At 42.7% G+C, this 22,284-nt stretch overlaps 1 protein-coding gene across 1 annotated transcript in view; it reads left to right on the top strand.

Annotated features, from left to right (window-relative positions):
* LOC137435199 (serine/threonine-protein kinase 17A) overlaps window positions 1-21,846 on the top strand; it is a 68,589-nt gene extending 46,743 nt beyond the window's left edge. The window contains exons 6-8 of the mRNA XM_068128774.2: window positions 2,976-3,024; window positions 12,871-13,050; window positions 17,286-21,846. Of these exons, the coding sequence (XP_067984875.2) occupies window positions 2,976-3,024; window positions 12,871-13,050; window positions 17,286-17,691 (635 nt within the window). The 3' untranslated portion in view covers window positions 17,692-21,846. The remainder of the gene's footprint in view (window positions 1-2,975; window positions 3,025-12,870; window positions 13,051-17,285) is intronic.
* Window positions 21,847-22,284: the final 438 nt, after the last annotated feature.

Raw genomic sequence — 22,284 nt, 5'->3', positions numbered from 1 at the left:
ACATCCCAAGAGTTCTGACTAGTTGTCGAACTAGCCGGCATGGATACTACTTCTCTCCGTTCCCTCAGTAATTCCAGCTCCTCGAGTTTAAGTTCCTTCTGATACTCCATGTCCCGTTCCTTTAACTCCCTTTCGGCTCTCCTTTCCTCTGCTCTTTCCTCTGCTCTTCTTTCTTCCTCAGCTCTCCTTTCGCCTGCTCTTCTTTCTTCTTCAGCTCTCCTTTCCTCTGCTCTTCTCTCCTCGAGTTCTCGTGCTCGTTCTGCTCTTTCCTTTTCCGCTTTCCATTCCAACTGGTGTTGGACGCCGACAAAACCCCCTAACTGCAGCGGTCACAAGGGAGGGCTTCGTCCCATGCCTCGCCAAGGGTTGCCGTGAGAGGTGCAACACCGGTCGTGGTATGTCACAGCATTGCAGACACCGTCACCCACAACTCTGGAATAAGATGAAGATGGAACGGAGCGGACGGAAAAGGTGTTGGGTCCCTGGTGTTGGGCTAGCGGCTAGGGTGCCAGCTTAGGATCCAAGGATCCTGGGTTCGAATCCCGGTCGATCGCTGAATTAACGCCAGGGGGGTTGACTCAGCCTGTCATCCTTCCGAGGTCGGCAAATTGAGTACCAGTACACTGGTAATTCCCTGTTTATCGTAAAAAGGTGACAAACAGGGTTGGCGGCAGGAAGGGCATCAGGACGTAAAACATTGCTTCAAAATGGGGACCAAAAAACAACAACAACCACGGTCCCCGAAAAGGCCAACCCCCGCTTTGCGGGGAAAAATGACCTCTAAACGGTGGTTTTATTCCAACCCTTTTAACCTTCCCTGGCTCTGCAGTTGCATCTCAATTTTCCGGAGCTCCACATTTCCTTTTTCCTCGGGTAACCAATCCAAGGCTACCTCTTTCCATGTTCCTTGTCCCACCAGAGATTCTACCACCAACGTCTGCATCTCTGCTTTCTTCATATTAACTCGGACCTCCAAGTTAAAATATTTGGCCAATATGAGTTCGGATCTTAACGCCTGGAACTGTGCCTCATTAGGGGACGCCGCAACTTTTCTGCGTCAAACACCATGGTGACTATCAGTTAACACCTGTTAACCTTCACAAATTGTTTTTCAAATTTTTTTTTTTTAAATTTGGGAATGTTCGAAAAATTCCAAATTTGGGAATTTTGGGAATGTTAGGGAATTCTATCCCGGACGAGGCCCCCAATTCCTGTTACGTGCTCCTCCCCAAACCCCGGTCACGGTGTACCTCCGGGCCCCGAGAGGAGTCACGGCAGAAAGATGTGTTATTCTGTATGTCAAAGATCAATGGTGAAACCACACCAATTGTTACCAACAAACAAGTATTGTATTAGGATCACACAAGAATAACATTACAAAAAACAATAGTAATCAATTGTACAACAAATATATCATTCCTATGATGGTACCATCAGTTTCGTACAATATAACTCACTGTGCTCCAAGTGAGCGAAAAGAACATCCCCAATGTCTCTATCCTGGCTTCAAGCCAAAGTTGATCCACGCTCCAGTGATCATCAGAACGATGTCGAATCGAGACCAGAATCCCGTTCGGTTGACAGTGACAGTCATGCTGCCAAAGATGCGTAAAGGTGCCCTCAAGGCGACTGGGAAATCACCCCTTTGGATATGGACGTTCAACGGCTCCCTTTACGGCAAACCACAAATTTCCACTCAAAATCCACGTTACACACACACACCAGCTTAACTTCTGGATGCGGTGAAATGGTTGAAGCGAGGCAAAGAGCCCAGAGTGATGCGAAATCAGGCGCGAGACAAAAACGGCCAACGGGCCTCTTCTCGAGGCGCAACTGCCCTCAAACAACGATTCTCTTCGGAATCAACCGCAAAACCTGACACGCAGGTTGATCTGTCACAGCGATAACAACTCTGTCGCAGGAATCCCTTTCCCGGGAAACTCCAAGTTCACTCCTGACCCTCGTTCGCCAATGTTTGCTCAAGACCTCGAAGCAACTCGGCTTCTTGTCCGACTCACTCGCTCCGCCTCCTTTTTCCTCTTTTTCTTCTTCCTTTTCCTCTTCGTCCGGTTCCCGATCCGGTGTCCGGTTTCTTTTAATACACTAACTTTTTTTACCTTTTGAAAACAGTTATTTCTATCTCACTTAAACGATAACAATAATAGTACCTGCAACCAAAAATGTTTGCAGTGGATGAGAACCACAACAACGGAAGTGACGAATCTGTAACAAATGTCATCTGCAAACACCATTGGCCATGGCACTTCTTGTCTCACTTGCTCAGCTAGAAAATCCATGACAATCAGGGTGAGGAAGGGGCTCAGTGCCGATCTTTGGTGCAATCCAACTTTAACTTCCACACTCTCACTCTCTCCCTAAATGCTCTTTACTATTGTCTGGCACTCCATATACATGTCCTGCGATAGTCGTGCATACTTATCAGGGACTCCACAAATTCTTGCACATCTTCAGACATCCTCCTTAGGCACTCGGTCATAAGGCTTCTCAAAATGAACAATACAAACCTTATGATCTCCTAAACTGTAATTTTCATTCTGCATACGAAATATAAATAAATGCAATTTGTTTGATTCCCGACAAAAGTCTCCTTCAAACGCTATGTGGAAGGCTCGAGGTCTAAGCCAAGCTTTTCCCCTCTCCTTGATGGCCGGTTGATCGCTCAGCACAACATAATTTACTGTTTTAACATCACTTTGATTAAGTATTGTGATTTTTAAAAATTATTATTCCTTTTAATTTTGGCGTTCACTTATGGCATGTTACAGTAATGTGGTACAACAAATTTTGAGGAAATTGGCCCAGGATTATGGAAATGTGTAATGAAAAAGGTGTGCATTCGTTCATTGCAGCCCATGTAATTGTTCAAGTTCGACAACTGATTTGATGAGTTTAACTTGCTTTTTAAACTGCTCAGAATTGTTTCAATGAAAAATAATTTTATGGTTGTCTTTCAGCTCCTGAAATTTTGGACTTCGAACCAATTTCTACAGCTACAGACATGTGGTAAGCCTGCCTGTGAAGTTTTAATTCCAATCAATCATCTTCAGAAAAAGTACTTTCACATTATTGTTTAATATTGCGTTTGGCTCTTAGAATTTCTGTTGAGGAATGTTTTCTGAGCTTTGGGCAGAAATGTGGGAAAGGGGGGGCTGAGTTGTTAAATTGTTGCAGGTGGTTGGTTTAGGATGGATGCACAGATGTCATTCATTGCACGTTTCAAAGGTGGACAGGGGAATATGATATTGTGCAAAATATTTTATTGGAGCTTGACTCTTTATTTGTATAACATATTAAAAACACAATATCTGAAATTGAACTGTACATTAATACGTACAGTCGTGGCCAAAAATATTGGCATCCTTGCACATTTTTTTCAAACTATGCACCATTTCTTCCAGAAGATTGTTGAAATTAAAAAATCTTTTGATATCCACACATGTATTTCTTTGGTGTGCAGTGGAAAAAAAACAAAAAAAAGCTGAAAAAATTACTAAATCGTAGCTTATTCCACACAGGAATCCTAAAATGGCCCGGATAATATTATTGGCACCTTTTAGAAGTTAGAAATAATTAGATTTCAAGGAGGTCATTCTCCTTTAGTTTGGAATTGAATTCACCTGTGGTGAGTTACAGGTGCCTGCAATATAAAAAATTACTCGTTCAACCAGTTTGAATAGAGAAAATGATTCATTCTGCTGTTTTGTGTCACTGTGTGTACCACAATGAGCATGGAGAAAAGAAAGAAAACCAGCGAATCGTCTGAGGAGGTCAGACACAAGATTGTAGCCAAGCATGGACAATCTCAAGGCTACAAGTCCATCTCCAGAGACCTTGATGTTCCTGTGTCCACTGTCGACCGCACGCAATGTTATCAGGAAGTTTAAGGCCCAAGGCACTGTAGCCAACCTCCCTGGACGTGGCCGCAAGAGAAAACTTGATCGAAGATTGCAGCGAAAGATTGTTCGAATGGTGGAGAAAGCACCTCGATCAACTGCCAAACAGATTCAAGCTGAACTTCAGACACAAAGTATGGCAGTTTCTACTCGCACCATACGGTGCGAACTCGATGAAAGGGGGTTGTATGGTAGGAGACCCAGGAGGACCCCACTGCTGAGAGAGAGACGTAAGAAAGCCCGACTAGAGTTTTCCTAAACACACCTGAACAAGCCAAAATCCTTCCGGTAGAATGTCTTGTGGACAGATGAGACCAAATTAGAGCTTTTTGATGAAGCACATCATCTCTATGTTTACAGAAAACAAAATGAAGCCTTCAAAGAAAAGAACACAGTCCCTACAGTCAAACATGGAGGAGGTTCCGTGATGTTTTGGGGTTTCTCTGCTGCCTCTGGCATTGGGTGCCTTGAATGTGTGCATGGCATCATGAAATCAGGAGATTACCAAGGCATTTTGGAGCACAATGTTCAACCCGCTGTCAGAAAGCTGGGTTTCCGTCGAAGGTCATCTGTCTTGCAGCAGGACAATGACCCCAAACACACTTCAAAAAGCACCCAGGAATGGTTCAAGACAAAATGCTGGACTGTTCTGAAGTGGCCAGCAATGAGTCCAGATCTAAATCCCATTGAACACCTGTGGGGAGATCTGAAAACAGCAGTTGAGAGAAGGCACCCTTCAAATCTGGGAGAGCTGGGGCGGTTTGCACAAGAAGAGTGGGCCAAACTGCCAGTAGAGAGGTGCGGGAAGCTCATTCATGGCTATAGGAAGTGCTTGACTGCAGTTATTTTGTCCAAATGCTGTGCTACAAAATATCAAGTCAAGGGTGACAATAATTTTGTCATTGCCATTTCGTTTTATTTTCTGATTTAAAAGGATATATTTCTGAATCAAAGTTCTGAATCAAAAACAAAGGTTCTATAATATTAACAGTGAAATAAAGAATTGTGGAGACCAAATGCTTTTGTCAATTTCAACTTCTTTTTTGAGAAAATTGTGAGTTATTTAAAATAAAAAAGTGCAATGGTGCCAATGTTTTTGGCCACTACTGTATGTTATATTATGTAATATATTATATTTATATGTAATATTTTGCATTTTGCAATAATTGAAGTCTCATAACCTGTAATGGGGTTATCGGTGTTGTATCGCCATGTATTTGTTTCATGTATGAGATTTTTCTAACAAAGACTTGATTACTAGTTCTGTGCTCTTTTTTTTTCTTTTTTTTTTGTATACAAAATCGAGGCTCGTGAAAGAGCTAACATTAATCACACAAAAAGTCAAACCGACACATAAAACACAAAATAAGAGGAGTGGTAGACAAGATGGGGAGAGAGGGGGAAGGACACAAACATTTGAGAGCAGGGATATCAAGAGAACTGTGGAAGGGAGAGGGCTTGCGGGGAGGTGGGAGAGGTATAAAACATATGGACACTGCAAGGACTTCCAGGAAAGAAGTTGTAATTTCAAAAAAGTGTATCTGGGGTGAATTAGCGGGGGTAGAAAAGATCAAGGTTTTGGATGGGGGACGATAAGAGATGGTGGTGAACAGCTGTTTTAAAGACCTGGAGGGTGGAGTGGGATTTAAGGGAGTGGGGGAGTTTTTCCAGAGGCGGGAGAAGAGGGGAATGAAAGAGTGAAGGTGAGCAGAGAGCCTAGATTTTGGCAGTTTAACCATAAGAGGGTTGCTGGCAGATCTTGTGCGACCTGCAGGAATATTTGGGGGACATTGCACAGAGAGAGCTGGGGGAGCAAGGCCGGAGAGGAGTCGGTAGAAGACAGAAAGACCACCAACCTACCTGCGGTGAGTGAGTGAAAGGCCCTCGGAGTTAGCCCATCGCAGGAGATTCCAATGATTCTGAAAGCTTTGGTTTCAACAGCGTGAAGCCGAGCTAGGTGTGAGGCAGGAGCACCGGCCCAGAGGGGGGAACAGTATTCCATTGAGCTGCGGATGAAAGCCTTGAATGTGGTGAGAAGCTCAGGTGTGCCAAGGAAGGACTTCGCACGACAGAGGATGCCCAGTCGGCAACTGGCTTTGGTGGCCAGCTTGGAAATGTGGTTTTCCCAAGAAAGATCATGGCAGATAGTGAGACCCACAAGCTTGAGCGACAGAACTTCTTGGAGAGGATTGTTGAGAAAATAGATGGGAGGGTTTTCCAGTCGGTCTTTTCGGAGAGACATAGTAAGAGTGTGAGATTTGTCAGGATTGAAAGACATGTTCCACTTGTTTGACCAGTCTGTGATTTTGTCCAGGTCTGCAGAGAGTGAGCAGGATGCAGACTGCCATTCTGAGGGATGAGGAATGGAGCGACAGAGAGTGGAGTCATCAGCAAAGAGATAGAGAGGATTTTCCCAAGAGTCGGAGAGATCATTGATGAAGACCAGAAATAGCACAGGGCCCAGAACACTACCTTGGGGAACTCCAGCCAGAATAGGAAGGGGAGATGAGAGAAATCCATTCAGGGCCACACGTTGACTACGACCAGAGAGGAAGTCCACAAGCCATGCGTGGAGATTTCCATGGATACCATAGGAGGAGAGTTTGGTGAGCAGAGCTGGGTGCCAGACCGTATCGAAGGCATGTGATATGTCAAGGGAGACAGCTCTGATTTCCTGTTTGGCATTGAGGACCTCAATCCATTGTTGAGACAGCAAAAGCAACATATCCAGGGTAGAATGACCTGATCTGCATCCAAATTGATGATCGGAGATCAGGCCATTGGAGAAAGGGAAGGATTTGATATCCGAAGCAATGATGGATTCCATGACTTTGCTGATAATTGGGAGCAGGCTGATTGGTCTGTAGTTGCAAGGATCTGTTTTTGCACCTTTTTGTGTTAAGCGGTAATGTTTACTGATTTCCAAGATGCTGGCAGATGACCTTAAGCAAAAGAGAGGGTGAAAAGAACAGAGAGAGGATGAGATAGAATGGCAGAGCAGGATTTTAGGACCCGTGGGCTGAATGCCGTCTGGTCCAGTTGCAGAATCAGAGTCGAGGTTTGACAAAAACTTATCCACCTTGTCAGGAGAGAAGGTCACAGAGTCCAGGAGCAGTTGGGTTCGACTGGGTAAGGTGGGAACAGAGAGAGATGGGTTTGGGACACAAAAATTGGGGAGCTAATTGTATGATGTGGAATATGAATGAATGATCGTTTTAAGGCCATTTTCCCCGCTAGAGCGGGGGTTAGCCTTGTGGGCCCCATGACAATCATGGTTCCCTGTTTGAGGCAATGTTTTTATGGCCGGATGCCCTTCCTGACGCCAACCTTTAGTCGCCTTTTACGATGCGCAGTTATATGGTGCACCTATTCTAAATCGGGGTACACACCGGGATCATTCATCCCAGCAAGCTGATACTCAATTTGCCGACCTCGGAAGGATGGAGGCTGAGTCAACTCCCTTGGCGTTAATTCAGCGATCGACTGGGATTCAAACTCGGCATCCTCGGATCACAAGCCTGCGCCTTAACCGCGAAGCCAACACCAGGCTACTAATTGTATGATGTGGGAATTGAACAAATAGTCAGAAGCTTTGCAACAACGTTGTGTTGCAGTTGTAATTGGTCAGACCCTGTAACTCTCATGGCACATGTGTTTGATGATATTTTCGAGGAAAGGAGGAAATGCAGTAACTTGCAAGAAAGAGGGATGGGTTAGGTTTGGATAGGTGCCTTAGACAAGCATTCATGTGCAAGCAACAGGACTTGTACTTTGGCCTCGTCATAGGAGGTTTCAATAATGTTGAGAGCTTTAGATTCCACAGAGTCCAGGAGAGATATGTAATGCTATGCTGTCAGCCTGGAGGAGAGTTCAGTACTCCATTAAGCTATGGGCAAAAGCCTACTACTAATAGCTTGTGAGGATTTCTAATTTTTCAAGGAGACACTTGGAATGATGTAGGATATTTAGTCTGTGGCTGGCTTTGGAGGCTTTGGTATGGCCAGCACAGGAGAGCTTCAATAAGACTGAGATTTTCCAAGATTGAAAGACAAGTTCCATTATCAGACCAGAATATAATCCTTTCTATATCAGCAGAGAGATGCAGTTGCTGTCTGCAAAGCAGAGGGAAGGGGTACTTTCACAAGTGTTTGTTAATGATGTAGGAATAGCTCACAGTTCACGCTGTGGTTCGAATGGAAACATTAAATATTCTACCAAAGCAAGAACCCTTTAGAAGGAATGTATAACATTATATATAGTAATTGGAACATATGACATTATATATAAGCATATAATATATATAAACGTATAAAGTAGGAACGTAAAACATTATATATAGTAATATTTTTCAAAGCAATGGAAAAATATATAAAAGTACACAGAAGGAGCACACAAAGACCCACCCCACATCCATGGCTAATCAGTGTTAACCCAGAACTAACCATGCCATGAGACCCATGCTCATAGCTAACAGAGCTAGACAGGTAACGGGTACAGTGCCCAATTATGGCAACATTTTGCTTTGAAACTCACAAAGAGAAACGTGCTATCATATAATAAATGCACATTTCTACTGCACACACTTGCGAAATACTGCAACTACTTCATTTCATGTGCCAAAAATATCAGTTATTTAGCGAGGTGACAGCCAAACCCGGCTTGATTCGGACTGGGCTCGGACACGCAACTCGTGGAGTTTGAGTTTGGAAACTCGGCTGAGGTATCGCACAACTGTGGGTATTTTGGAACAAGGTACCTCCATGCCAAATTTGAAGAGAATTGCCCCAGAAATGAAAGAATCGTGTGTTGTTGTAATTTTTGGAAAGAAAAAGAAAGGGAAGTAGAAAAGCAACACAACATATAAGAAAGACGATACATCTCTTCTCCCTGATGGAGGTAGACAAAAAGATGTAGGAATTGCTCACAATACCAAAACACAAAAACAAGTTAGGGATTATTGCATAACGATAAAATTCAACACCATGTCCACATTTTCGCTGCTGTCAAGTCTTTCCTGTTTACAAACAATCCAATCACTGACCATCAGTCGGATTCCGTTCTGGTCATTTAACTCGGGAGAAGCTTCTGCTATTCTCTACAATGTTTGGAGGCTCAATCTCAAACAAGAGGTCAAGACTGTCTCCCTGGATATATCTTGGGCATTTGACAGTTTGGCATCGCTCCCCGTTGCATACAAGGCTGCCTTTCTGACTAGCTCCCTTCGCATACTCAACACTTTGCTATCAATGGAATCTAGTCTTTCCCAAGGGAGGCTGGAACACCATAAGAGTTTGTGCTGGGCCCAATCTGGTCCATCATCTATATTAATTACCTCTCTGATGCTCTGGAAAACCCTCTTCCTTTTGGCAGATAACTCCACATTGTGTCATACAAGATTCATTTGATTGAAATGTTTATAGATTTAATTGTAACAAAAATTTGATCGTTTAAAAAAAAGTTTATTTCTGATTTTGAAGAAGAATAAGAGAAAGAAGAAGTGCTAAAGGCTTATTCATACAGCGGTTTGAACAAACATTAATTATTCTTCCAAAAAAGGGACCCTTTCGAGTTAGAAAAACATGGAAGGAGCACAAAATATATATATACACAAAGAATTAAGTTAAGCACCCCCCCCCCCGTTTTTTTACAACCTCGCACATTACAAGTTTGTTGTCGTCAAAACAGTGTAATATACCCATGATATTGCTATATTTTCTGGAGAAGTGATATTATGGTCACATAAAAACATAACAATCATGCCGTTTTCAATATTTTATTCTGAATAATTTAAGGTGAAAGTTTTTGGGAATTTTAGGCATATTTTCACCTCAATTTAAGTATGGAGCTATAGGTCCATCACGGACAGTGTGGATGACGTTTATGTTTTCTAACGTACAGTCATTGTTCTGAGAAGACCTCTAGCGATCTTTGCGTCAATAACGTGTGTAGGACCCACGTGATCGGATCACTGACTCAACCAATCACTTTTTTTCACTTTGATCACTCAATTTCATCAATGGATAATTGCTAATGTCATACCAATCATTATTTGATCTCACATACCTTAGAATATATGCCAATGTATACATATACACAAAGAATATATATTAGGGGGTGCTTACCTTAATTCGTTGTGTAGGGGTGCTTAACTTAATTCTTTGTGTATAGTAATATTCCTCAAAGCTATATAAAGGTACAAACAACAATTAACATCCACAGCCAATCGGTATTAACCCAGGGCTAGCCACGCCGTGAGACCCGTGCTTTCCAACGGTACCATTTGTATTATTCTATAATAGCAGAAACCCATATGAATGAAGCATGATGGAGAAACATGTTATTGTATGTATAGATTTATAGGATTAAAGGAATGGAAATAAACTTTGCACTATCATGTAACTAATTGATCGGTATCATTTCCTGCTTTGAACTTTCGTGTATTGTAATGTGAGCAGTGCTATGGCCAGCTGTGCCTGGCAATGCAGCTTAGATTGAGGCTATGCTTCCCCCATGTGATCAATTTAAATACACTCGATTCTAGCTCTTTCACAAGCCTCAATCATGTATAAAAAGAAAAAAAAACTACATGTATAAAGTTATCTGAGCCGATCCAGGACCCAGCAAATCTTTTGCCAAAATTACCAAGCCAGATCCAAAACCGAGTTTTTGCTACTCAATCCCAATACTAACTCAGTCCTTTTTATTTATTTATTTCCCATTTGAGCTCCTATTCCAATTTTATTTTTGTTTTTTTTGTAATCCTTTTTTTTTTTTGTTTTTTTTGCCTTGCCTTGCCCTGATATTTGAGTTGAAGGACATAAAATTGGCACAAAAATGCTTTCAAACAACCCCTATCTGTATGCAGAGAAAAACATGAGATTGCAGTCGGTTTTGGCCTTTCATGAGGGTCAATGGTCAAAATTGGTTGTAAAATTAAGGTTGTTTTGCTTGATATTCCTCTATATTTTGACTCTTCGAGTCAATGTGGAGTCATCTGTCCCCCCCCCCCCCCCCCCCCCCCCCCCCCGCAAACGAAAGCAGAAAAACATTGAACTGGTGTCTTAATTTTGATTGTATAGAGGTCAAAGTGGATGGAAGGTGGGAGGAGGGTGTGTGGGTTGTCTTGTCTACAAGTCGCAATTCTACACAGATCTTCATGAAACTGGTGGAGCTAATAAAAAGCTAGAAACCTATTATTTTTAAGGTCAAAGGTCAAGATCACAAAATCATCAATTTTGATCCAATTGACTTGAAGTTTGAACAGGGTTTGCATATTCAGTCACTGCATTGGTTGACCATTAATCAGAACGATCGATTTTGCCGTTTTGACGTGTCAACGTTTCCATGACAACAATTTCACCCACCCCATTATAATCAAGTAGAATTTTTTTTGGTGATTTTATTATTGCCGTACCTCAATCATTTTTTTAATGTCAAATTGAAACTTGCATAGCCTATTTGTATGTAAGTATGTATGTGAGGAAAATGTATTCAAAACTAGACATGAAGGTCAAGGCCAACCAAAACGCATAAAACGCCTATTGGGCCACAGTTAGAAAATGTATCAGCCAAATTTGTTATGTATAACAATCGATCATGTTAAACGCTTGACAGGTCAAATTTTGGATACTAGCAACGGTACCCGCCCTATGGGCGGGGCTCCAATTGGGAGGCCCAAATGAAAAGGCAAAATATCAGAAATTGAAGGTTTTTTAAATTTTAAACAATTCATATAAACATCCGTTGAATCATATCACACGCAAATCATCAAAATCTAAACAGTATCTTTAGAATTTCAAAAAAAGCCACATCACTGTTCATATCGGTAAATATTATTCCATCATGTTTCAAATCGTGATCGATACACTATGATCGTGATGATCGTGAATCGTGATCGATAATCGTATTCACAATCGCTATGTCGTATGTACTCCCGATACATGTAACTGTACCAAATCGACAGATAAAAGGATTTTGAGCCGATAGCTGTTGCGGCCTTGGCAAGATCGATGGAGACAGCGTTTATTATACTTTTAATGAAGGACACTGTCTCAAGCCCCAGTCCCCATCACGGATGGGGCTCAGCGGTTTACCCGAGCCTGACGGTGAAGGGCAAGGTACACACTGGCCCGTCCAGTGTAGTGCGCGTGCGGCCCCGGACATCGAAGGGCATTAAACGTTCATTGAACATGAAACGTTCATCAAACATTAAACGTTCATTAAACATTAAACGTTCATTAAAGGATTACGAAACGAAAAACATTACGAAATTACGTTCACACCGTCACGTCAAACACTACCGTGAACACATACATCGTCACAATGAGAACATTGCCACAATGGACGTTATGCGAACGCGAATGTTATGCGGGAGTCCAAACCTGAGAATACTGGAGACCAAAGCTGAAATTGGAAAAACTAAATACCGGTAGCCTATTTTACTCCTGGAGATCCCAGGATTACCCACACAAAATATCGTTTATTTATTTCTACTTATTATAAATATTATCTTGTTTTCTATCGTCTGTGTTGCATGCATTGTTTTTTTTTCTTTGGCTTTGATTAGACATTTGGTGGGACTGTGTAAAGTGGGTTTCTATTGCCCTGCAGCTTTTAGCCTGACATTACACTGAAGATATGACTCCAAGGACATTTTCTGAAGTTGCAGTTGCTGATGGTGTGATTGGATCAATTCATTCTCAGTTTTGTAACTTTCATTTGTTTCCCTTTTAATCACTCAATAATGTCAGTCAGTGTAAAAATTTTTTTGTATACAATTGATACTTTTTCCTAAAATATAAAAATACCAGTTTGTTCAGTCATTTGTTGTGCAAGTCGACTCTAACTTGGATTGGCCGTCGACGTATTGGCTCAAACTACTCGGAATTTATAGCTTCCATAACATTGGGTGTATTGAATTTCCCAGAGGTCACTTCGAAATTCTTGTTTTTAACAGGAATATTGGTGTGCTGACCTACATGATGCTGAAAAGGGAGTTGCCCTTTGCAGTTGAGGATGAGGACAAGGTGTGTCTTGGAATCTCTCAGTTCAACGTGGACCTCTCTCCTGATGCCTTCGAGAACATTTCATCAAATGCTGAAGATTTTATCCGTTCTCTGCTTGTGAAATCTCCTGAGTAAGTCATGTTTATTTTGCTGCATAGTTCCTGATGTGGCGATTTTTATTTCTTATTTACGAATGTTCACTATGTCTGTCAAATGAACACATCATCACCGGGTGTTGGCCTAATGGTTAGGGTGGCGGACTTGGGATCCTAAGGTCCTGCGTTTGAATCCCATTGGATTAACGCCAGGTGGGGTTGACTCAGCCTGTCATCCTTCCGAGTTCGGCAAAATGAGTACCAGATAACTGGTTATGGAGAGGCATTGCATCAGCGGCAGATGCACCTACAGAAAAATGATGCAACCAGCAGCCGGGTGGCTGCACACGAACCACCCACCCAGAACCACCCATTGAATTTCTGAAATTCAAACTTGCTTTCCAAAATATTCAAACAACGCTTCACTCAAAATGTCAACGAGGCAAGACAGACTTGGAATGTGTACCGTATTCCGGCATTTAAAAAAATGCAGGTGGTGCATATAGCCTTGCACCATGAGTAAATTGGCTTTTGATTTCACAAAGAAGAAAAAGAAGAACCCCCCCTTGGAGGCCATTTTTTCCCCCGCAGAGCAGGGGTTGTCCTTTTTCGGGCACCGTGGCCCCCTTTTTGAAGCAATGTTTTACAGCCGGATGCCCTTCCTGCTGCCAACCCTGTTTTGTCGCCTCTTGCGACACATGGAATTACCAGTGAACTGGTACTCAAATCTGGACTGGCATGGAGACAGTTAGGTATCTCCTAAAAAGGTGAATTTTGATTTTAAAAAGCTTGTGCCAAAATACAGGGTGTTTCATAAGTCTGGAACCATCCCATAATCCTGAATCGTAATCATGAATCCTGATCACAAAATCATGAACCACTTGTTTTGCTCTATGGTTCCAGACTTATGGGACACCATGCAGTTACTAAAGGTAATGTACTGTGCTTGTTAAGAAAATTGTGCTCGGCTGTGTAAATGAAATGACATCATTTTGTCTTTCTGTTTTCCTATCTGCATCTTCTGTCTCACCGCTTCACTTGTCATCAAACTTCGTAGGCATCATTAATAACGTCTCATAATTCTGTTTCTTGCATCAACATTTACATGACTTTCATCCATTTACTCTGAAGTAGACATTTCTCATTTCATGCAGTGTGAAGTCATTCTGGTCGATGTGTGTGTGTGTGTGTGTGTGTGTGTGTGTGTGTGTGTGTGTGTGTGTGTGTGTGTGTGTGTGTGTGTGTGTGTGTGTGTGTGTGTGTGTGTGTGTGTGTGTGTGTGTGTGTGTGTGTGTGTACGTGTGTGTGTGCGTGTGTACGTGTGTGTGTGTGTGTGTGTGTGTGTGTGTGTGTACGTGTACACGTACACGCGCGTGCGCGCGCCCCCATCCGTCCAGACTAACCTTTTTACCATATGAGCGATTGTCATGAAATTTTCAACAAAGGTTTATTTTGAGAATATAGAAAAGACAAATTAATAGGTTTGTCCAAAGGTCATCGTCACCTAAAATCATTAATTTTCATCCAGTTGACCTGAAATTTCAATTTATGAGTGGAGCTTTGTCATTACATTTTCGAGAAAACTTTATTATGGGAATATGGAGAAGACAAAAATAATTTGATCAAAAGGTGAAAGGTCAAGGTTTCATAAAACCATCACTTTCCATTTGATTGACTTGAAATTTTAATAATTTGCATATTGGGTCACTGAATTGGTTCACCAATCAAAAGCTAGAAGCCGACTGTTTTTTTTTTCGATCAAAAGGCAAGGTTGCATACAAATTGTCAATTTTCATCCATTTGACTTGAAATTTGATCAGGGTTTGCATATTGGGTCACTGAAGCATATTGGTTTTGAGGTCAAGAGGTCAATAGGTCAAGGTTGCCTAAAATCATTGATGATTTTTGTTTTTTTTGGCTGGTTTCATCATGTTTTATCTTAGCACCCCCCCTCACCCCCCTTCCCATCCAACTTGACAGAGGCTGAGCAAAACTACAAGGTAGAATGGGAGAAACCCCAAATTCAGATGTGCAAACCTGATACAGACCTACCCAAAAGGACTCGAAGTTGTAATCGCTGTCACAGGTGCTTCTACGAAGTATTGACTTAGGGGTTTAATAGTTGTGTAAACTAAATATTTCTGTATTTCATTTCTAATTATTTTGGAAAATAATTCAAAAAAAAAACAATTCCACTTTGACATTATAGGGTATTATTTGTAGGTCAGTGACAAAAATTTCAATTTAATCCTTTTTTAATTCGGGCTGAAATACAACAAAATGTGAAAAAAGTCAAGGGGTGTGAATACTTTCTGATGGCACTGTATCTGAAGAACCATGTCCACATGAAACTAGGGAACCACCTTGTCAAATTGTTTACAATCCAAAAGCTGCTCCCTGGACAGAAACCACACTCTAAGATAGCAAATAGTGTAACCTGGTGTTAAATAACCTCCAAGATGACCAAACCACTTGCTCTCTTTGTAAAGGTAAAGGACCCCATAGGTCTTAAACATCCACAAAGTAATGCCAGCAAATGGGAGGTCCAGTTTAACACCCATCTGAGGATGACACACCCTGATGCCTCACCCTGCCTGCAAAACACCAGGATGACAGTTTTTAGCTGGGTCGAGATTTCAAACACCAGGGTGACAGTTTATATTTCATTCCCAGGACACAGCTCAGAGGAGAGTGTGCATGTGTGCATGCTTTTGTTTTTGAACAGGGGTTCCAGCATTAATGCAGCTGTTCCAAGTTGTGGAACAATTTGGAGAGAGACCGAGACACAAAGACGTGTGTGGGTGGGTGTGTGTGTGAAAGTGTGTGAAAAACCATTTCAGGTGACAGTTTGAACATTCGAAATTCAGTTTGATCCAGAGGTAGGTGGTGTGGTCATGCTGGTTGGTAGATTGGTGTATTTAAGGTAAGATGTGCATGATTTAATGATATTATCATATTATGGAGTGTGTAAGGAAAGTTATAAATATATGATAATACATTAAATCCTATAGCGAGTAAAGTTGGAATAAATGATGTTGCATTGATGAGTTGACTGACTGCCTGGACGCAACTGAGGATGTGGATCTACTGATGTACCATCTATTGATGTGGATCCGCCGTTTGGAGAGGTCCTGGGCTGAAAGGATTGAAACCCGAGGAAGAACGGTGCCCAGCTGATGATTATGTGCAGTCGGGAAACGAGTCAATTGCTTACAGGTTAAGGTTCTTGCTTTAGGTAAGGGAACTATGTTTTGAGGTTTACAATTTAAATAAAGTTGAATATGGGATGTTGTGAAATCAACATCATTTACAGCAATCCTTTTAATTATATTTATATTTAAGTTTAGGAACAACCAATACTGCACAATTAATTAAATGCATTTTAAAATAAGAATTGAATAAGAGAAATAAGAATTGAAAATCATAAGAGATAGAATTGTGAGAAACAAAAGGTGTGTGTGTGTATGTGTGTGGATGTATAATGTATATATGTGTACGTGTGTGTGTCTGTGAATAAGAGAGACAGAATTGAGGATCAGAAATGAAAAAAACGAGGTGTGTGTGTGTGTGTGTGTGTGTGTGTGTGTGTGTGTGTTTGTGTGTGTGTGTGTGTGTGTGTGTGTGTGTGTGTGTGTGTGTGTGTGTGTGTGTGTGTGTGTGTGTGTGTGTGTGTCATTTTATTTTCATCTTGTGCAAGTAACGGTGTAGCTCCACTAGCATGTGAGTTAACTTTTTATTTTTAGTTTATTTATTTTTGTCCCTTGCATGAGTCACAAAAGTATTGCTGCACAGAGTCATTGTGGAATACCAGTGGCTGTGTCCCAAAAACGTTCCTGAATTGTTGTGGCCAAATATCATTTCCGTATTTTTGTGCTTGAAGGTGTCACCGACTATTGGATTGCCAAACATTTATATATTTTTGAAGACTAGAGTTATGGAAATATGATTTGAAGAATATGTCCTTTATTTACTGCAGATGCATTGTGGAATCGGATGGGGGAAGGGTTCAAATTGAGAGGTTTGGATGGAAATTAACTGTGGTGTGGGAGGAGTTTTTGCCACCTTTTTGCATATGTAGTAAATATATGGCCTCTAATATTTGATGGAAATAGTTGACAAAACGGAATGGAATGGCCAGAACACGTTCTTCAAATTAAAAGTTTCACCAAGTGAAACCGGTCTTTCTTTGCCCCACAACGTCCACTTAAGGAAGTAGAATAGAAAAATTGAATTAAACATTTGATTTATTATTGTACTTTCTTGCTGCACAGGGATCGGGCGACTGCAGAGGAATGTCTGGCACACCCATGGCTGTTAGCGGATCTTGTTTCTCCTTCAAATCAGCAAATACTTTCCAGTGTCGAGCAACCATCTGGGGAAGAAACGGACTCTTCAGAGCAAATATCTTGCACCTGCAATTCTCAGTCTCTTGCAACATCACCACTTCCACCACCACCTCCACCTCCATTGCCTCCACCACCGCCCAATTGTCTCTCAGTTGACTGTTCTGAGCAAAGTGGACTGCCTCGAAGGAGCACCAATTTTTGTGCTTCCTCTGCGCAACTTCACTCTCCTGGTCACCCAACTCGCTCGGCTGTGGAGGACAAGGAGAACCTGCCTGTGGAAGTAACCAATGCCTCTAAACGATGCAAGCTAGCCTGGCCTCACGTCACATGAGCTCGATGTGGCAAGAGCGTGTCATTTGCCGTTATATTTTTATTTTTTTAAATTTATGTTCACCTTCGACTACTTTGTGCTTGAACTCTTTAGCACAGCTTTATCAGTGTGCGTCGAGTCCTTTTTTTTTTTTTTTTTTTTTTTTTTTTTTTTGTTCTTTTTCTAAAACTCTCGATGTTGGGTTACTCTCGATGTTGCCATCCCATTCATTCTCTGCATTCAACAGCATTTCGATATATCTCTTTCATCTTCCTTTAATTCTATCTGGGTCCACAACGATTTGTCCCACTTCATCCTTCAAGCAACTCACCCCCATCACATCACACCTCTCTTTCGCTATCTGCTTTGCAATCCTGAATACTGCTTTCTGACCCTCTTCAGAATCCAAGCGTTCTCCGAACATTTTCCTACATGCCTCCTGCGCCTTTGCTACCTCTTTCTTTGCAGCCTTCTTGGCTGCCTTATAACTTTCATGCTCTGCCTTTTCTGCCCCCGTACCCTTCGCCTTCTGCCACTCCTTGAACTTCTTCCTCTTCTCGTCAATCCTCTTTCCAACTTCATCATCCGACCACCATGTTTCCGAGTGCCTCGGTGGTCCTTTTGTCCATCCACATACCTCACCAACGGCTCCTAACAGACTATCTTTCATTGACTTCCAACCACTTTCAAGCTCAACCACATCATCCTCTGCCATACTCAGCCTCTCTTTTAATGCCTCCCTCACGGTCACCTCTTTCAACCTCCACACCTTCATTCTCGGTTGGTACTTCACCCGCCGAGCTCTCCTCGCACCTTTCACCCTTATGTCGCAGACAACCAAGTGGTGCTGTGAAACAGCCTCCTCCCCCGGGATCATCTTTGTGTCCCGGAGGTGCCCCCTATCTCGCCTACGCACCATCAGGTAGTCAACGGTTGTCATCGACCCAACTGACGTGTATGTAACAAGCTTATTATCCTCTTTCTGGAACTGAGTATTATAAATCAACAAACCAGCTACATCAGCAAACTCCAAAATCCTTTCACCTTCTCCATTCCTCACACCATATCTGTTACTCCCATGAACTCCCTCAAAACCATCTATACTCCTTCCCACATGTCCATTTAGGTCTCCTCCTACCACAACAACTTCCTCAACTTTCACGTTTTCCATCAGTTTCTCTATTGCACACCAGAACTTGTCCTTCTCTTCATCGCTCCAACCGACCTGCAGAGCATATCCCAAGATGACGTTCACCAAGAGCTTTCCAATCATCATTCTCACCATCATCAACCTTTCACTCACTCTAGTCACACTCACCACACTGTCTGCAAACTCCTCAGAAAACAGGACACCAACAGCATTCACGCCCTCCAGGCACCCTTGCCACACAAACTTGTATTTCTGTCCCTGCCTACCCTTCACCATTCTCGCACCACTTCCCTTCCATCTCGTCTCCTGCACACAACATATGTCCACTCTTCTGACCAATACTTCCACCACTTCTCCTGATCTCCCTGTCATTGTCCCAACATTCCATGTCCCAAACCTCAGAAACCAATCTCCACATGGGGCATCAGACTTTTCGTCGTCATAAATGGAGTGATTTCCACCCTTGCTTCGATCGGGTTCCCCACCTTGATTTTTGACGAGAGGGAGTGAGGTCCCCCACGGGGTATTTTGGGCTGTAACCTGCCCATATGTAGTTGTAATTGTCATGGTTCCCCTTTTGAGGCAATGTTTTATGGCCGGATGCCCTGCCTGACGCCAACCCTTGTAGTCGCCTCTTACGACACGCAGGGAGGTACCTATTCTAAACCGGGTACACACCAGTTTTAGGACCGGCAGAGAAGATAACTGAGAAGGAAGTTGAGGAAGTGATAAAAGCAATGAAGAGTAGAAAAGCGGGAGTGCCGACGGGAGTTGTCGGAGATATGTTGAAGGCAGCAGGAAGTTGGGGTGTGAAGAGAATGACAGAGATCTGTAATCTGGTGGTGAAAGAAGGCCGCATTCCAGTGGATTGGGAACTGAGTACCCTCGTCCCTCTACACAAGGGGAAAGGTGAACCTCTGGACTGTGGCTCGTATTGAGCGATAAAGTTATTGGAGCATGGACTGAAGGTATTGGAAAGGGTGTTGGAAAGGAGGATAAGGAAGAAAGTGAAGATTGACGAAATGCAGTTTGGATTTATGCCAGGAAGAGGAGCAACAGACGCTCTTTTTATTGTAAGGCAGTTGCAGGAGAAGTACATGGAGAAGAGGAAGAAGTTGTTTCTTGGGTTTGTTGATCTGGAGAAAGCATTCAATATGGTTCCACGTGAAATGGTGACATGGGCATTGAGGAAGTTAGGAGTGGAGGAATTGTTGATCAGAGTAGTGATGGCAATTTACGAGAGAGCGCGCACAGCTGTAAGGACGGGAACAGTGGTGAGTTTGACGTGAAGGTGGGAGTGCATTAGGGGTCAGTACAAAGTCCACTACTATTTGTAGCTGTGATGGAGGTGCTGGCTCGGAATGTTAAGGAGGGTTTACCGTTGGATTTGTTGTATGCAGATGATCTGGTGTTGATTGCGGAAAGTATGGATGGACTGAAGGAGAAGATAAACAAGTGGAAGGAATGTATGGAGCCAAAAGGTCTGAAGGTGAATATCGGAAAAACGAAGGTGATGGCAAGTCGTAAAGCATGTGGTGAGGTGGAAAGAACTGGGAAGTGGCCGTGTGCTGTGTGCAGGAAGGGTGTCGGAGTGAACTCCATTCAATGTACAATGTGCGCTGAGTGGGTTCATCGAAAATGTAGTAGACTGAGAGGGTCATTAACCAGTGTGGCAGCTACATTAATGTGTAAGGTGTGCACCGAGGGAGCTGCAGATGGAGGAAATGTTGAGTTGGAGACAGCGTGAAGCTGGAAGATGTGAAAACATTTTGCTACCTCGGAGAGATGTTCAATGGAGAAGGTGGATCAGACTCGGCAACGGTTGCTCGAGTGAGATGTGCATGGAAGAAGTTTCGGGAACTGAGTGGCGTGCTGACGAGGAGGGGAGTGTCGTTGAAGCTGAAAGGAAAGGTGTATGCTGCACGTGTGAGAAGTGTTATGATTTATGGGAGCGAGACATGGGTAATGAACGTAGAGCAGCAACGAAGGCTGGAAAGGGTGGAAATGCTAATGGTTGGGTGGATGTGTGGAGTATCGCTGAGAGAGAGGAAGACAAATGATGAATTGTGAAAGATGATGGGAATAGAGCCTGTGATGGATGCTGTGAAGAGAAACAGGTTGAGATGGTTTGGTCATGTGTTGAGGAAGGATGAAAGTGACTGGTTGAGAAGAATGATGGAAATGAATGTAGAAGGAAGTAGAGGACGGGGAAGACCGAGAAAGAGTTGGCTAAAGATGGTGGAAGAAGAAATGCGGGCGAGGGGGTTAACAAGGGGAGATGCAGAAAATAGGGCAAAATGGAGAAGATTGTCATGGGGCCCACAAGGCTAACCCCCGCTCTCGCAGGGAAAATGGCCTTAAAATGCCTGTTGTTGTTGTTGTCTTTTTCTAAAACTCGTCAGCGCCACACTTTGTATGGGTTGTTAAGTCGCACAGTGCATGTCCAACATCAAACACAGTGCATGTCCAACATCAAACACAGTGCATGTTGGCTTATTGGTTAGGGTGCTGGCTTGGGATCCTAGTATCCTGAGTGTTCGAATCCCGGTTGATCGCTGAATTAACACCAGGGGGGTTGACTCAGCCTTCCGAGGTCGGCAAATTGAGTACCAGTTCACTGGTGATTGGGGCACTGCATCAGCGGCACAAATGCACTTCCAGAGAGATTATGCAACCAGCAGCCACAGGCTGTATACAAAACATTATTATTATTTTATTATTTGTCAAGATCGGAAATGCTCTCAGGAGTATGTAGTGGGATGGTGATGTGGGTGATGTCACTACATTGGGATATAGACTTGAATGTACTACCAACAAATTGTGCAAAGTTTGCAGCCATTGTGGAAGTTGACTGTTTGGCAGATAGTTCGGTTGCTTTAAAGTAACTGATTAAGAATGATTATTTATGGATTTTGTACAGAAAGGTCGTCGGAATGTGTATGCCGGCATATTTGGTCACTGAAGTGCCACTGCTTTCGTCGGTTGGTCATGTGTACAGCTGTTAATAAACAATTAGTCACTGGGAACATCGCATGCATCAGAATTTTGTTTGGTGCAACTGCTTCTCTGCCCAAGTTTCTTGCTTCAGCTCTGAGGTTCCTCCATGTTGGCCTTTCAGCCTGCATGTCTTCCAACTCCACCAAGCTTGGATTTTTCGAAGGTGGAAAAACAGAGGTGAAACTGCCAAAATCCAGAATCGCTGTTCACCTCCACTCATTTGGGTTTTTTTGGGGGGGGTTTTCCCTCCATGAAACCAAGAAAGCTGTTCACATCTCAGGTCATCCTCGTCCAAACTCATGATCCTTTCTGCCCATACCCTTCCAAATGTCCTTTTTTTCTTCTTTTTTTTCTTCCCCTTCCCGTGAATTTGCTTCTCTATCCATCTTGGCCACCCCATGCATCCTCCCCTACCCTCATTCTTCTCCATATCCCTCATTCGTCCAGGTCTTCCTCTATTTTATCCC

This window comes from Myxine glutinosa, chromosome 1, assembly GCF_964187855.1.
Source record: "Myxine glutinosa chromosome 1, kmMyxGlut1.1, whole genome shotgun sequence".
NCBI lineage: Eukaryota > Metazoa > Chordata > Myxini > Myxiniformes > Myxinidae > Myxine > Myxine glutinosa.
This window is presented reverse-complemented; position numbering and strand designations above follow the sequence as displayed.